This window comes from Lagopus leucura, unplaced genomic scaffold (genome assembly GCF_019238085.1).
Source record: "Lagopus leucura isolate 7727_CA_CO unplaced genomic scaffold, USGS_WTPT01 Super-Scaffold_100157, whole genome shotgun sequence".
Classification (NCBI taxonomy): Eukaryota; Metazoa; Chordata; class Aves; order Galliformes; family Phasianidae; genus Lagopus; species Lagopus leucura.
The window spans coordinates 18,356,744-18,373,869 of NW_024962334.1; the positions used below are offsets into that span (position 1 = coordinate 18,356,744).

Sequence of the window (17,126 nt, forward strand, 5' to 3'; positions counted from 1 at the left end):
CTGATAGAGCTACCAGCATGGTGGAGGTTTAACAATTTCTTTTCCTCTCTTGCCATACCTGTGGGATGGCATAAGAATGGCAGCTGTCATTTTGTCCAAAGATACACATTCTAGCTTATTTTACCTCTACTTGTTATTTCATTTGAGCTTTTTAAAACAAAAAAACAACAACCTCTGAGGTATTTTGCCACTAGCTCTCCAGTAGAAGTCATACTTCCAACATCATCTGAATAGTTCTCTTGACTCTTGAATTCATGTCTTCTTACCTGATAACATATTATCTGTTTTTATTGAAGGAAACTTCAAAGTCATTTCATGTTTGTGCCTGTGAATCATCAGATGATCCTCTGTTGGAAAACGCTGTCAGGCAAAAACAGAGAGAGGAAGAAAAAAAAAAAGAATTTAATTCTCTAATAAACTTTTGGCATTAGTCAGAATTTTAAAAATGAGACTTTGAAAGAAATGTATCCTGCTAGAAATGTGTCCAAATGGCACAAGAACCGCCACAGACAATTTGTAAATGTGAGTGTAAGTAACAAACATCAGTACTCTCCTTAGAAATATATTTGAAGAAGTTCTCACTGGAGTTACAAACAGCAAGGGGTCACATATTTGCTTGAAAATGTAGCAAGATCAAGTTTGGGTTTTAAGGGTCTGGGACACAGGCTCCACTACCAGAGCTTCACAAGTCACCACACGCCTGAGGAACTGTGATAACTGCTATTGTGTATGCCTTTAGCTCACGGCAAATGCAAAGTAATGAGCGCATCTTAAATCACTTCACTGGATTTTTCTGCTTTTGTGTCTTTCTGCAACCTATCTCCTGAACTCCTATGAATAGTCACAAAAGCCAGCTCTTCCCTACCTAGAAATATTCAGGCAAAATGTTTCTTTATTTGTGGAAAACCAACACACTGACATCAAACTGTTGGTGCAAAGGTGCTCAATACCTTACAATTATTGGTGATCCTTCACAATAGTAAATTATCTTCCTCCCCTTTGTCACGCAGAGAAGTGCTCTGTTTTTTTATGCTATTAATAGCTGTACTAATAGGTTCTGACAGCAGAATTTTACAACAAACAGCTCATTTTGACCAAGACAAAGGAGAGAAAGCTTGAAAAGATGTTGGAACACTTGAATACATACTTTGCTAAGTTAAAATTCAGTAAAGTTTCCTTCACTAAGTGAATCTGCAGAACTACTGTAGTAGTTTTAACAGAGTTAGTTCAGGACTAGTAAAGACCAAGAGGTGTTTCACCATAGCTTGGGAAAAAAAAAATATATATATATATATATATATATATATATATATATACACACATATGTGTGTGTGTCTAAGCTATATTATATATTAAAAGCAGATTTTTAAAGCAACAGGTACATAGTGACTGTCAAAAACTAGCAATGACAGAGTTAAAGTGACATAAGTCTGTAAATACAGTATATATTCTTGGCTAAGTGACTTTGCTTGTGGCTATGGTATAAATAGTTGCAGTAGAATACACCTTCTGAGATTTTAAGCCCACAGACAAAGCAGCGTAAGTAATGGAAATGAGTTCCCTGGAAAAAAAAAACAAAAAAATCCCCAAGACCTTTTCCTCTCTGTGAAATCCTGGTTCATTGCTTACTCATCTGGAAGAAATGCAGCACTAGAAATTTATGTTAAGAACAAACGGAATTTATGAAAGACTTTGCTCAATGAAATTGTGAGACAAAAAATAAAGTATTTCCCTTCATGGAACACCATGCTTTGTCTCCAGAGTGAAAGCAGCCAAGCTTAAAGAGGGCTTTGTGTGAATGAGGAGAAGCTATTCCTCCAGCCCAGGTTCTTGTGTCTTTTTTTGTAAACTACTTTCTTATGCAGAACATCAACATCCTCGGACACGCACCCACACTCACTGGTGGAGAAGCCATCAGGCATCTTGCTACAAAACACACTTGTGTCAATTCCACATTCACAGCAATCAGAGATCATGCTTTGGAGTGGGAACTTAAACCTTAATGCCTTCCCAAATTGCAATTGCATACAACAAAATAGTGTCTCTGAGCACATAAATGAGTTTGTTGGGAGGATTAGCTCCCCACCACTGACTGAAAACACTTAAGTCCACTGATTTGAGTGGAAGTTTGTTCTGGAATTCAACAAAAAGTTCAATTTTGACTGTAAGACTCAGATGTTATTATACTATCTCTGTGAGAGAATAGTCTAGTGGGAGCTTAACTCTATCTGTGCAGGGCTGAAGGCACAAGTCCTTGGTCAGAGGGACAATCAGAAAGATGCACTCCAGCATCTATAGAAAGGCTCCTGCTTAGACAAGCAGCAAAGCTGCTCAGCCTTCATTCTCAGAATTCTCCTTTTCCTTAGTTCAGCTGCTGACAGAAACGCCTACATTCTGGTGATACTCACACAGTACTTTGTTAGCCCATTGTTCCACCATAAGAACCTATGGGATTGTAAAAATATGAGCCAGCTGAAAACCTTAAACATAGACGGAAATATTGCCCTCATTAAGAGAGGAGGAATCTGAGAAATGGGTAAGCTAAATCACTTAAAACAGATGCATACAGGAAGCCTGTGGCAAAAGCACAAAATATGTCCTTGCCTCAAAGTTTTCCTTGCAAGCTCTTCACTAAACCAATTAGGATGGGAAGTGCCACACACAGAACTTCTTCCCTTGGCACTGAACAGGAAGAGATGATGGTATTGGTTCTGCAGAAGAAACTCTTCAGTCCAATTAAACATCTCAGCAGCTTAAATCCTTGTCACTTCAGGTTTTTTGTTTGGGTTTTTTTAAATAAAACATCTCACATTACAGGTCAGATTATATCCTCAGAAGCACATGGCAGGTTGCCAGCCAACAGGAATCCCACATGTGCGTCCTGGGGCAGAATTCATCTATAGGCTGCGCTTTCAATGGAGAATATTTAGTAGAGTAAATCTCTCAAAGATTTAAAAAAAAAAAAAAGAAAAAGAAAAAAAAAAAAAGTAGCATTGCATTTAAGAATTTAAAAACATCAGGAGAGTCTTAACATCAATATAGTATCAACATAGTATGAAACATAACATATTGCATCCACATATGAGCAGAAAAAAGACAAACGCATCTTGCTTAGTGTGTCCCCTCATACTAGCCATTAAGGAATTTGCAATAGCTGGCTTGAAACATTGGGATGAGACAAGGGAAGGAACAGAAGCTTGAGAAGCGTTCTACCAACTCAGTCTTAAATCGCTGTTATGTCTGCCTTAAATATTTTTTAGTAACATCATGTGAAGAAAGAAGGAAATTGAGGGGCAGGAAGGACTTAAAAAAAGAAACAACCCACATTATTATTAGACATGTGCTAATATATCAGGAGGCATGCAAGCCAGAGCTAGTGCTGAGGACTCAATTAATATCACCGCTGACTCCACTCACCTGTGAGCAGCCTGGGGCACTGCAGACAAAAGGCCTCTCCTGCTCCAAGTTCATCTTTGATTCCTCATAAATCTACATGTTAAAAGGGGGAAGGGGAAAGAAAGGGAACCTATGAATATATACATTCTGAACATCACGAATACATGCGATGTGCAATCTTGACAGTTTTTGTTTTCATTTCAAAGCCCCCCCAAAAAAGCAGAGCAAAGTGTCATCCTTACAGTACTGCATTTGCTAATATTTAGCAGGCTCTCTAAGTCTAAGCTCTAATTACTCCTTCCTGAGCACACATTTACTCTGAAGAAAGAAAAAAATGCTCACTAGGCTTTAGCAGCAGAAATCCCACCTCTGAGAAAAAGCATATGTTCAGTGTTGTTATTAGATAAGACCGTGTCTGCTCAGAAATATCTCGAATTAAGGGTTTTTACCTTTCCTTCTTCAGTTCCTCCTGAACAACATTAAAACCAGACGTCTAGGTTATTTCTGAGAACGAGCCCACTTTTCAAAGTTCTTTGTCCATACTGTTCAATATTAATAACTTAAATGTATTATATGCTGGATCTGGATATGCACCAGACTAAGATGCATCAACACCCTTTGAAAGATCAACTAGGTCCTAAGGAGCTCCAGAAGCTTTGACTAAAACTGCAACTTCACCATAGCAGTCACAGCCCAGTAATTAAGCTCCAAAGCCTGGGGAAGAGCCCCTGGGTCTTAAGTAAATAAGGCAGGAGGAAAGCATTTGCCCTCAGAACACAGCAATGTGGCTGATTTGGGTCAATGTTCCCAGAGTGGCCCTGACCAGCGTGAGCAAAAATCATTTCTTAGTAACAGCCTAGGACTTAAAATAAACAAATCTCTTCTTGCTGAATCTTTGGAGCCTGTTATTACAATTGGCAATGTGATTTGGAAGTAGTTGACCCACCTTACAGCACCATCTACAACTTTGGCTTTAAATCCCTTAAAATTCAGTCTTGCCATAACCACGCTTACACAAACATTAGAGTTGTGTTTGTGTGAATCTCTTGTAGAACAAAAATGAATATCCTAGTAGAGAAGCAGAATTTATCTTAAGGGAAAAAAACGTGCAGTACAAGAACTGAAATTATTCTATTTTGCCATCAATTTCTAAAATCAGTGTGTCACTTCAGATTATCAAGAATATTTTAACCACACTTAATCTTAATTTTAGGTAGACTTTATTTCCAAGAGCAAACAATAAATGCACTGTTAACTCAAATGTCAGCCCAGACCTGTAATTACAGTGATTATCTTCAGTAATGTAAGTTTTTTGTAGAAACAAAACTTTTAGATGATGACCATTTCCTTTTCAATATAGTTTACTCCAGTGAACAGCATTGGACTAAGAGTGTATTTCCTACCTATGACCAAAAAAAGAAAAGGAAGGCAACAGAGCTTCCTTTACCACCTCCACTGACTCCCATTCCTGTTTCATTTCACCTTTAACTTCCGTAAGGATCCCACCCCTCAAGGTGCTGATTAGCACCAACTGGTTTTCTTGATACAAACATCTCCACTAAATCCTGGCCTGAGACAGACAATTCATTGCACCAAATGCAGTCAGGTGGTAAGAAAGACCCCAGCTCAGCTGTCCAGCTACACCAGGCTAGAACTGAAGTTGCTACAATTGTGCCTGATTTACTCCCTTAAAATTATTCATATCCTGTTTTGATTTAACTTACATCTCCGTTAAACTGAAATAGGACACTCATAATCAGAAATGAAAGAGCGTGTTTACATCAAGACTTACATTAAAATAACTTAAAGTGTTAAATTTCTGCTAATTTCAGTTATTTCAGTTCCAGTCTGTGTATAGACAGGCTCTTCTGAGGTGAAGCAATAAAAATTCTCTGAATTAATGCTATCCTGCCTGAGAGAAACAGCAAGCAGAGAGATAACTGACTAAACAAACAAACCCCCACAAAAACAAAAACAAAACCCCAGCTAGTTTGATTTTTAAATCCACCTCTATTTATGGTATGTGACCCTGCAATGTTGTCTTTCCTAAAGACCTTTTCACAGAATAAAAAGGAAAAAAAGGCTTTATCTGAGATCTCAATTACTCCTGCAACTGAAGCTCTGCCAAATGTTTATGTTACCTCTTACTCCCCTCCTCAGGGGACAGTGACAACTGCATTTTCAATAGCAGAACAATGGATGGTACTTAGAGAAAACAGAGAACAACAATTCTGGTCCCAAGCGTCCAAGTGAATTTTAATATGTTGCCATAAATTATTTGGATTTTGTTTTCTAATTGAGTACTGAACATGTAAGACTTCCCTGCTCTCTTTGAGCACTGCGACTTAATCCCTAAATCCATAAGTACATACAATTATATAATTACCAGGGTTATCTAGGTAGACAACGTGGGACAAGCACCAAAGCAATACATGGCGCACATCAGCATCCAGAATGTTGGAATTGACTGAGGAAAACATGGACTTGGATTTTATCCCCAGTACTCTGAGAAAGTGTCAGATCCAACATCAAGTAATTGTTCACCACAAACGTATGAGCAACTGCTCGTTCCCCAGAATCGCTCTTTGCAGACTATTTTAGAGGCTAGCATTAAGAAAAAGATAACAAAATAAATAATCCAGAATGGCCCTACCATGTGTGCCCTCCGGGATACTGCCTCGTGTGACGTGATCCATAAAACAAGTTACCAGATAGTGCGATGCCCTCAAGTCAAGTTGCACTATGCAGAATTCATATTCATATCAAATGCCATCACTGTGGTTGTGGCTGTAATCACACTGAATCACTTAGAAGAATAAATGAGTGAAAGAAGCTGCCTGCTGCCTTTAGAGAAAGTGAGCAGGGCCACACAACGCAAGTTTCCTTCTGTACAGCCTTGCAGGTGGTTCAGCATGTACGAAGGAAATCACGCAAGCAATAGCAACATATCTACTGCACCTAATAAAAATAAATCACGGCAACCTTTCCATCTAAATTAAGGTGCTTATTAACCTTCAGGGTCTTAAATATTCAAGTTACACTCACGCACCTTCCACAGTACTCACTTGACTGCCACAATGAATGCACACAAAGAATATCAGGCAAATCTGTGATGACTGAAAAGGTTAAGAATTGCCCTGCCTTATTTTTATTCATGTTATCAATAATTCAGCCTATTCCAACTGCATGGCCTCTTCAAAGAGTTACAAACATAAGTGAGCAATAATGTTGATTTGTCCACATTAGTCCTGGTTTTATTAACAATAGATATAGATATGAATGCTTAATGCAGCAGAAAAGGGGGTTGAATTTTAATAGAGATGTTAACAACATCTGTCAGCATTTATTGCCCTATTGTGACCATGTAAAGAGCCTTATTGGCTGAATGTAGAAGTGAGGAAATCTGCTACACTGTTGTAGCCTGCCACTCTTCTGAAACATCACCCTGCTCAGAAGCAGCTAAGGTATTCCAGCTATAAAAATAAATAAAAATATAGAAGAAACGTAGAAAGATTTCTCCAAGCCATGCCACATCTAGGAGGAAGTAAGCACTGCAGCAAGCCAACGTGTTCTTCTATTTCTTAACTTCTGCATAAGATGCTTCTAAACATTTTTATTGTAAATAATAAAGCTGAAGCCTGCAGTGAGGCATGGAAGAAAAGAAAGAAATATAAAGCAAACAGAAGAAACAAAACCATTCTCAGAGCACAGCAACAAGTCAGATTCCTTCCCAGCAGCATCCAGGAGAAGCATGCCGTGCTCTCACACTCTTCAAGCAGAACCCCACAACTGTCCCTTCTGGATCAGAAAAATACCTCTAACAATGGACACCAAGAAAGCACACTCCTTTCTGACTCCCTCTCCCCCTTCTTAAACTCAGCAGTAATCTTATTGCCTTACTGGTAAAAACATCAAGCAGGCTTGTTTCCTGTTTCAATGTTATTCTTGAAGTGGGCTGCAGTAAGAGTCTGATTTTCATTGGGCTATTATTATTTGCAGCTGTGCGACCTTTTTAACCCTCTTTTAAAAGTGACATTTCAGCCTCCAACCTCAAGCTGTCTAAACGTTGCAAGGTTTTCAGTCCTCTGATTAACAGTGAAAAAGAACTGGTGGGGAGGTGTACTACCATGTGCCTGGTACAGGTCAGAGCACCAATCCTGTCATTTGCACAAGTGAGTAATTATGCTCATACGAGCAACCTGTTTGTTGAAATTAATCACCTAGGCACATTTGCAGGACAGGTTTCTTCAGGCTGCTGTGACCGAGGTCACCGAGATTGCCAAACGCAAGCACAAAATCCTCAGCCACTATGCAGAGACATGAGCAATAAATGAAGCATCACCTATTTCTTAGGGTCATGTTCACAATGCACGAGAAGTGAGAGGAAATGTAGTTATGGTGCACTTGCGAATATCAAAGAAACCCTTGGACGCATGCAGTGCTTTAAAATGCTAGTGGCAGCTCTTCAGCACAGGACTATTTACAGATAATTACAGGGTTATTGCAAATGCTATTACGACTTGTTGGTTTTGGAAGCATAGCATATGCAGGGTTAATGCCTACAGTTGCTCTCAATATGCCCTTGCATGAGCAAACCAATGTTAAGTAGCATTGTGCTGAAACAGTGCATGGTGTTTTCATCTGCATGGAGCACCCAGTGGAAGTGCTTGCTTTCTGAGGCTAGCATCATGCTTTCCACATGCACACATACAGGGCTCATTATCACAGCCCTGCCTGCTCCAGCTGCTACAACAGAGGGTCTGTCAGCATTTCCATTAGAACCCCCCCGTTTCAGAATTAAAACATTTCCAAATGGTTCTGGATGCTGGAAAGTAAATTGTGTCTGGAGTCCCCAAGAAGACCTTTAATGTGATACACATTTGAGCCGGGGCTCAAGCCCCCACTAGTACTCCAGTGAAGTCTTTGTCATTACATTTATGACATTTATATGTGGAAAAACACTCAGCTTGGGCCTTTATTCATTTGTTTTAAAAGAGGAGAGCCCCATAAATCTTCAGGCAGAGCAGAGCACTCTCAAAAAGTGGTTGATGTGTGAATTGCCTCAACAGTGAGCCACATTGGGTTCCATCCCCATGGCTGGCAGCAGAGATCACTGTCTGTGTGGCACAGGGTGCGTTGCTGGTACTGATGTCCCCTGCCACCTGTGCTGGCCAGCAGCATGCTTCAGGATCAGCTGAAGACAGAGTACCAAAAATACTGCATTTTCAAGCTTGCCAAACACCTCAGTTCTTTTTAAAGAGCTACTCAGTTTGTTTACTGCCTGTATGAACAAAACCCAGTGCTGGGAAGGCTTCCCAACAGTCCAAAGGCTCTCCCCGTCACTCTCTCTTCCAGGTATACCCATCTGTCTCCAGACCAGAGGCAGAAGTGTTCTCGCTTCCCCACTCGGTATTTGGCCCCGTAAAACACCATTTCTGTAATCAAGGAAAACCTAATACCTGTCTCTTGCAGATCTTCTTCTTTCTTATAAAGAAAGAGAGAATAAGTAGAACTGAGAGTAACCAAACAGAAAAGGGAAACAAAGGCAGGAAGTTTCTTCCAAAGGGAGGAAGAATGAAGTTTGAAAAACTCAAGGATCAAGGAGCAAGGGAACTGGGGGAAAGCAGCACCCCAAAGGGGCTGGACACAGGGAGCCACCAGTGGAAATGAGATGGAGAAAGTGGAAATGAGGCCTGCAGACCACTGCGTACAAAACCAAGAGGAAAAAAGTAAAAGGATTCTTCTGAAAAAGAAACTCAAAATAGAGAGCAGATGACCTGCTGCCTTCCCATACAACAGAGTTAGAATCCAACATTGTATTCCATCCACACAAGATAGGAACATTTGGTAGAGTGCACAATTTGTCCTCTTCACTGGATGAGCTTTATCTTAAGTCTAGAGAAGATGCTAGTTTAGAAGAGGAGTTTAGAAGTTTAGAAGTTTAGATGATTAATACACATTGCCTAGGCTCTCCACATCAGTATGTGAAGACCGGCATGGATTTTCTTGGTATAGAGGATTTACTGTTTTATGAAAATAACCATGGGGTTATTAAGCACAAGCAACAGAAGGCAAAATAAAAGGAAATAAGAAAACAAAGGTGGAGAGCAAATTTTTTTTAAAAAAAGCACTTTAAGTTCATGAAAGTTATCTCAGCACAGAAATATTCTATAGGAGAAATCAGATCTTTATAGGGAAAGATATCTGTTACTTCAACTCTGCAAAAGCACTTCAAGGAATATTATGGTTCTTTTACACTCTGCAACTGACCAAGCAGGGACTGCCTCTCCTGGAAGCCTTCCAGGCTTGTAGCTTTGCAACTGTCCCCCACTGATGTCATTTGCAGAACAGGCATAATACCTGCCTTCTCTCATTACAAGTTTGAAACAGCACAAGACCTGACTACAACCTTGCTGACAATGCAGACGTTTGCTTCATAGAACATGCAGCAGCAGCAACACGGGCTGTAGCAATATAGCCACAAACACAGGCAATACAAGGAAGAGTCACTATTTGACAATGAACATTTCACACACCAGCAGACGGAAACATCATCTATATCACTTCTCCATTTTACCTACTTTCAATTTTTCTGCTAGCTTCTTTACTGTTGGAAAAACCCAGATCTGCTAAGTAAAACCAAAATCTAAGTCTACAGATTCAACATGTCAAATGTTAAAGAAAATGTCAAGTGTCTATGGCTAGTCAATCTCACAGTCATCGCAACGTTAACAACTATCCCATTAGGTATTCAACTTAAGTGCTTATGCTAGAAGATTTAGACTGCTGTGGGTGGTGGAACAGCAAAAAGATAGAAAGGGAGAAAAATCTTAGAACAGGATTCAAAAAGACACCTTAAATGGTCTGAAGAAAACTCTACAATCTCAAAGGTTCAACCAACCTTTGATTGGTTGTTCAGAGTAGTGATGATACCCTCTCTCTACATAAGTCATCGTCCATCTCAAATCATCCTCCACAAAGAGGTGGAGAGAACTGCAAGAAAAACTGCAGTAACAGCAGCGGCAGGAACCTTGTTTCAAGAGACAAACACTAAGAGCTAGCGTTTTAAAGGAAAAAATGTATTTGCTCTGTTTTTTTTTCTTTATGAGCAAGTCTTGGCTTCTCCCTGTTTGGGACATGGTCCCTTGAGGCACACAACATGCACATAGAAGTTAAAACCACCATTAGCTGAAATCAGTATTTACCAGCAAACACAAGATTTAAAGGAGAAGATACACTCAGAGGACTCCATTCCAGACTCTTACGGACATTATTAACTGCACCTGCTCTCTCATTACTAGGTTTCAGAGGGTTACAAACTTAATGCCACTACAGTGCAATATGTGATGCCCTAGTGATTTACTAATCACTACGTACAGGATGCTTAGAATTGTATATACAGCTATTTGCCAGGAAAAAGGGGAAAAAGACGGATCAGAAAATGCATGGCTTGTCAGCCTGTCCCAATTTTCACTCCTCTCCCAAAGGTTAATAGTGTTAAGTGAAGTGGGTCCTCTGTCTTCTGCAAACCCTTTCACAAGCACGACACCGTTCCCAGCACTGTGGAAGCTGCTATGCTTCTTGCCAGTAGTTCTTACACCAAGAGCTTTATTGTGGATGTACGAAAGGAAAACAGAGTCTGCAGATCAATCTCCTCAAGTTAAGATGGTTCATCATGTCTATTGCTGTGAAGTGAAATAAAAAAAACAACAACACAACAATTGAGGGAAAATGCAAGTGTTATGTACTGTAGAAGATCTACAGGAAGCCTATAAAGGGCAGAAAAGGCAACTGCAACTGTGGTGAGAAATGAAGCCCATGAAATGGAGGGTGCCAATGATGAACTCCCAGTAACATCTGGCAAATAAGCTAATCTTTTGGGACTTTCCAATGTTGGCAGATAAGCATGTTGTCTGTCCCTTCAAAGGCTGACCTCATTTCTATCCTTGGGTTAATGGCATGCAAAGCTCCATGCTACAGTTACTTTTTTCACTCTTTCCCCCTCACCCCCCCTCCCACCCCCAACAGTTATTATAAAACACCAAACAACTTTGCCTATTGTTATAGTTTGCATACAATTTAATTAAGAGTTTTCCCTCCAGGAATAATATTGACTGAGGGTTTTGAAGGGCTGTTTTGTTTTTTAAGTATACTGTAACTGCAGTATGCTAATTGCTTTGGTTTATGATACACAAATAGATAAAAGAATTCACCTACCTTGCATGCAAATAAACACTTGGACTTCCAAAGGGAAGGAAGAAAAAAAGAAAGCATAAAAGATATCCTGGGGGAAACAATAACACAAAGCTGCTTAGCTGACTTTCATACCAGAAGCAGTTAGGGGCTTTAACACGGGCTTTGAAAATTCTGCCAGCCCAAATTCTCCTTCCATTTTATTATATAAAATAATCCTTAAACTAAAACTCTGTGCACCGAATTTTCATACTTTATAGATACAATTTTGCAATTCTGTGTATTTAAAATAATTTGAAATTAAGATCAATCTCACTTTTTACTTTTTGGCTTCGTAACTAACACACAGGACAACTTAAGACTTTCATTACATAGAAAAATGAGGCCATTAATAACTCTGCTACAAGCTGTTAATTATTAACTTTCACCCTTTTATAATTAAGTTTTGTAAAGCTTTTTTTATAGTTGGTAACTTCTCTTTCTTCAAAAAGACCAAAACTCCTGAATCAAGCCTCAACATTCACTGTTCTTAGTGTAAGATAAAATCCTTTGGTGTAAAAAATCTCTGCTGAGAACATTGGCAGCCTGCACACCCCCTCAGGCAGCACTCGGCACAAGAAACGTTAAAAACTGAGAACTCTTCTCTACAGTCCTAACAATCAAGGGCAAGCTGATCTGCAGCACTTCAAACTCCAAATGTCCAAAACTACTTCTGGAAATCTCCACTACATATCCCTTATCTTCAGACATTCTTAGTTTCTCACCATCCTGTAACAACATTTACTGACAGCAGCTTAACAACCAATTTCAAGCAAGTTTCATTTGGATTTAAGCTCTTAGGTATGTTTTATACAAACACAAAGATGCAGTCATCTACTGTTAAAATAAGGGCTCTTGAATTTTGTATTCAAGTTTAAGTTTTCTACCTCATCCTTATGTAGCACACATTAAAGTTGGTATTACAGCTAGAAAGATTATCATGGTGAAAATGGGAAAAGAAACAAGCAGGGAAAGAACTCTCACCTGCATCCAAAATGTAGGTTCACAGAAAAGACTCCACAGAGGAGAGATCTCCAGAAGAGACCCTTCCTAGGGGCAGTCAGCCCTTAAATGGGGTCTAGGAGAGGTGCAGCCAGGCTCCACCCCTTCTGGTCACACAGCTGAATCGCCTTCACCTGTGCTCTATGGCTGACTCAGTGCTCGCCTCAGGTGGTCAATCAGAGGTTCAGGCCGTGACTCAACAGCTCCCACACAAGCACAACACAACTAGACTTTAAATGGGCCATAAGGAGTAAGCAAGGATTTTCTCAAACTTATCAGTAGCTTAGAAAAAAAATACTCAGAGAAGTTGCAGATACTAAAGTGAGCGCTCCTGTATTCTAGTGGCCCTCTTACACTCTGCCGTAACAACTATAACTATGGACCAGAAGTGCAGCTTAAAAAAGTTAAGCAAAGCCTTTTTTGAGGCCAAGTATTTTAGTCTACATCTGCTGGAGGACCTGGAGGGATGTGTGCACTGCAGGTATGGCCAACAAATTAGGATCTGCTGCAGATACCATCAACAAATTGGGCCCTTCTCAGCTTGTTCTGTATGTTATCGAGATGACATTGCCCAACCACAACTGTATGAAACATGTTTTGCTTCCCGAGGAGGATCATCCTCATTAGGAGCTAGTGATACCTGCCCAGCACGTTCCTTATGGAGGAGCTCAATGACACACACGGGCCTTCTGAGTCTGGAACAGTGGCCCCAACACTGCTCCTTGCAGTCCCCTGGGAGCTGCACATATCGCTGGGATGGGAAGCCACGCTTATCTTTGATTTCTTCTGAAGTGTTGTTAAAGCAGGAGCCATCACCAAGGTCTGGAGTCATACAAAGTGAGCCATGCACAGCAGTGTCTCTGAATCATCAGCCACACTGATGCTCTCCTCCCACCTGAGGGCTGTGCCCTGGTAATTCATGTAACTGACCAGGAGAGAGACAGGCAGCCCACGGACTGCTTGGCAGGCATCCCAAACAAACAAAAACAAAGCAGTGTTTTGAGCTGCTCCCCCTCCCACAGACCCTCTAGTCTGGGTTTGGTGTCCATCCCAGAAGTGCCTGAACCATTGGGTCAGACAAGAGGTCTGGACCCAAGAAAGGGGTTACCACTGAAGAGAGTCCAAAAGAGGTCTTTGACTTTTTCTCATGTGTCCGCCTGCCCTGAGCACAGAAGCAGTGATCTGAACCTTCCCCACCACTTGGGTGAAAGGAAAAAGCACCCAGAGGTATTTGTGAGGTGTTCATCCCTCAAGTCCGTGACACAAACTGCACTCTACAGAACATCTGCTGCATGAAAGTGAGAAACAACAACCTGCCTGCATCCATACCCATAAGCAGCAGTTCAAACAGCGGCATCTCAGAGAAGCCCCAAGACAGGCAGGGATGTGACCATAATATTCAGAATCAACTGAGCAGCACCTGCCAACAGGCAAGTGCACATGCAAACAGCAGGGAATGCTCCTGACATTTCTTTCCATTCTGAAGGATGTATATCTCAGGATGAAACTCTCCAGAAACCATCTTGAAAAAGACTGCCACACTGCATTAAAGAAAGCATCCTTTCTGGCTGGTGGATTATTGTCTCCATTAAGGAGGCAGTGCATCAAGATGAAACAATTCCCAGCCACTAATTTCTGGCAGTGACCTATTCCTAACTTCAAATAAGAATACTACAATCCAGCGCACATGAAAAACTATTACTTTCCTAAAAAGAAGGAGTCAAGTTAAGGAGTAATTCTCCACAGGCTGTACATTCACAATCTGCGAACAACTCACAGCAACTTGTAACATGCTGCAAGTGTAAAGCGGTGAAATTCAAACATCCCTAAAAACCACAGATTTGTAACTTGTGCTTATGTAAATACACAGCTTTCAAGCCTCAGCCATCTTGGCCATAGCTCTTCTGGGAAAAATGAAAAAATCTTGGCTGAGATTTCCTAGAGCAAGTAGTGATATTGACTGCCTCCAGTTTTTCAGCTGTCCAATCAAAAATACTTTAAAAGGACTTCAATTTCAAGCTATGCTGCACACACCCTCTTCGCATCATATCCCTTTAGGGAATATTTATCTTAGAAAGCAAGCAAATAAGGATAAGTCAGACACATGCACATTATTCCGCTCATTCTTCTCTCAGGATTCTTACACAGATGTAATATTGTGTTGAAATTACAGACAAGAAGATACAGACAACAAATTTGAAGTCTAAATTTTTTAAACAGTCTGGAGATACCCAGAATCTCACTAACTGCAGTGACCTTTAAGTGTGTTATACCTGTGGCCTCTTGTTTAAAATCCCAGCTGACATGATATATCCCAAGTCATGCTAAATTGATGGAAAAGCCAGGAAATAAACACATATGTATTTATATCCACAGTGCAACTTGTAACTGCAAGGTCATTCTTTTGGGACTGGGCTACGGATTCTGATTTTTGCATTTTTAATTAATACAATTTATCTCATTTTCAATTACTGAGAGTCATGAATAATGAATTCTTTGTATGAAAAGTTAGAATTTTTTTTTTTAAAAAGCTACCTCAACATATAACTGCCTCAGTTTCTAAAATGAGTATTTCTTACATAAGCTGTTTTGATGGTCTAGTAAGCATATGCATATATAATTCCTTTGACCTCTCGTGGAGGATGAGAAATTCACCGAGATTTATACCAGAACAGTGAAAAAATACCCTTATTTCAGAATTAATCATAACGTGTTAACAACTTCTGATGTTATAGGTAATATAATCCAGTACACAGAAAGCCTGAAGAGTCAACCCAATAATAATATTTGCATACAGAATCACCAAACTTATTACAGTTTACCTGCCTGTACAACAAACATGCTATAGGTGTCTTGCATCAACTGAACAGGTCTACTTATACCTCAGAGCACCCAGTCTACAGCAGTGGTCGTCATCACAACATAACCATACAATTGGGGTAGCTGAATTCCTGCAAAGGCAGGTTTTATCAGTTAGCAGTATCAATGACTGCTTCCAATCAAGTGTTAATGGGTTATGGCTTTGGTGTTTGGAAATGCAGAGCACTTCTGGAAAGACACTTTCACCCTAAGAGATTAACAGATCCTCACAGTGCACCACCTGCCTCAGATCAGGCATCCGAGGAGAGTCAGGAGTTCCTCTCAGAAAGCTGTATTACTAAAGGATTCGTCTTTCCAAGTACATGCTAATACCATGAAGGCCATTATAACCGTGTCATAATTCTCCCTGACTTACTATCCAAGTCTTTAGGCAAAAGTTAGGTTTTCTTCACAGAGAGAAATTTCTGTGAAGTTTCTATCTCTGTGAAGTTTCAGATAGTTACTACTGCTTTCACACATACTTAATTTTTCAATCAAGACCTTCCTATCCTCTTTTCTTACGGACTTCTTCTGGCAACCTCTTTTCAGTTTTCACTCCTATTTCACTGCTGAAAAAAAAGGAAATAAACTGAAGCCACAGGAAAAAAAGTACTTTGAGGATGGTGTTTGTGTTATTGTGTAAGTGTAGAATTATGGAAATATTTAGGTTTCTTTCTCAATGCACACTTTAGGCAATTTTATAATTCCATACTAGCTCTTCTGTTCACACATGTGACAAGACTGACTGCAAAATCCATTTTGCAAGAGTTGATAAGGCAATGGTAGTACAACTTCCAAACAGATAATGCAGTCCCACAACTCAGGTAGTTGAACCTCGCAGTGAGGACCCCAGTTTCAAGATGTATTAGAGAGATCAAGCCCATCACTCTACCAGATATGCCCTTATATTTGGTAGAAAGGGAGAAGGAAGCAGAAATTATCAGACTACATACAGGCTGGCAGTGATCCTTTCTTTCCTTCACTCCTTTTCAAAAACTCTATAGCCTGTGGTTTTTGATGGGAGACTTTACCTGTGTGATAAATCATAGTTGGTAAAACAATTATTTCTCATTTAGCTCAAATCCCCTTTGGAGGGCTTTATCAGATAGTTCCACCTGCAGATCTACAGCAAGCGAGCTAAGCTAGCAAGACCAGTTCATGGACCTCCTGATAGAGTATGAACATGAAAATGCATATGCACTATGGACTGTGATTTTACAGTAACCTTGCTAGAATATTGCAAGACTACTCATTTTGGTGTGTGAAAATCCCTTTGGTGTTTTCCAGTTAATAAGGATGAAAGGGGAAGAAAAAAAAAGAAAAAAAAGAGAGAGAGAATAGAACATGGGAAAAAATTATAGGGCTGCACAGGCAGCCTCTAAGGAACATGGACCGAACAACCTTTGAAGTACTCAATTCTAAAATGAGCTCATATGAGAATTTTTTGAAGCAATAAAAGTGAAGCCTCAGAAACAAGTGTAAGTTACAGCCTGAAGTGCTTTATCACAGCTCCATGAACTTTCTTCCATAAAAACCAGTTGTTTAAAAAGTTTTACTTCGAGAGAAATGTGAACTGATATGGGAGAAAAGAAGAGGGAAGATCTTATAGTTTCCCAGAGGTGTGTTGATAAATAAGG

At 40.0% G+C, this 17,126-nt stretch overlaps 1 protein-coding gene and 1 long non-coding RNA gene across 2 annotated transcripts in view; both read right to left on the reverse strand.

Annotated features, from left to right (window-relative positions):
- The window catches only part of CREB5 (cAMP responsive element binding protein 5), a 245,531-nt gene that overhangs the window by 206,693 nt on the left and 21,712 nt on the right, over positions 1–17,126 (reverse strand). Inside the window, exons 2-3 of the mRNA XM_042888951.1 lie at positions 3,418–3,489; positions 267–360 (exon numbers count right to left, since the gene is read on the reverse strand). Of these exons, the coding sequence (XP_042744885.1) occupies positions 267–360; positions 3,418–3,489 (166 nt within the window). The remainder of the gene's footprint in view (positions 1–266; positions 361–3,417; positions 3,490–17,126) is intronic.
- On the reverse strand, positions 10,988–12,642 carry LOC122189630. The gene is made up of 3 exons (XR_006181897.1): positions 12,613–12,642; positions 11,614–11,680; positions 10,988–11,081 (listed from the first exon to the last, which is right to left on the reverse strand). It is a non-coding gene; the product is annotated as an uncharacterized LOC122189630 (long non-coding RNA).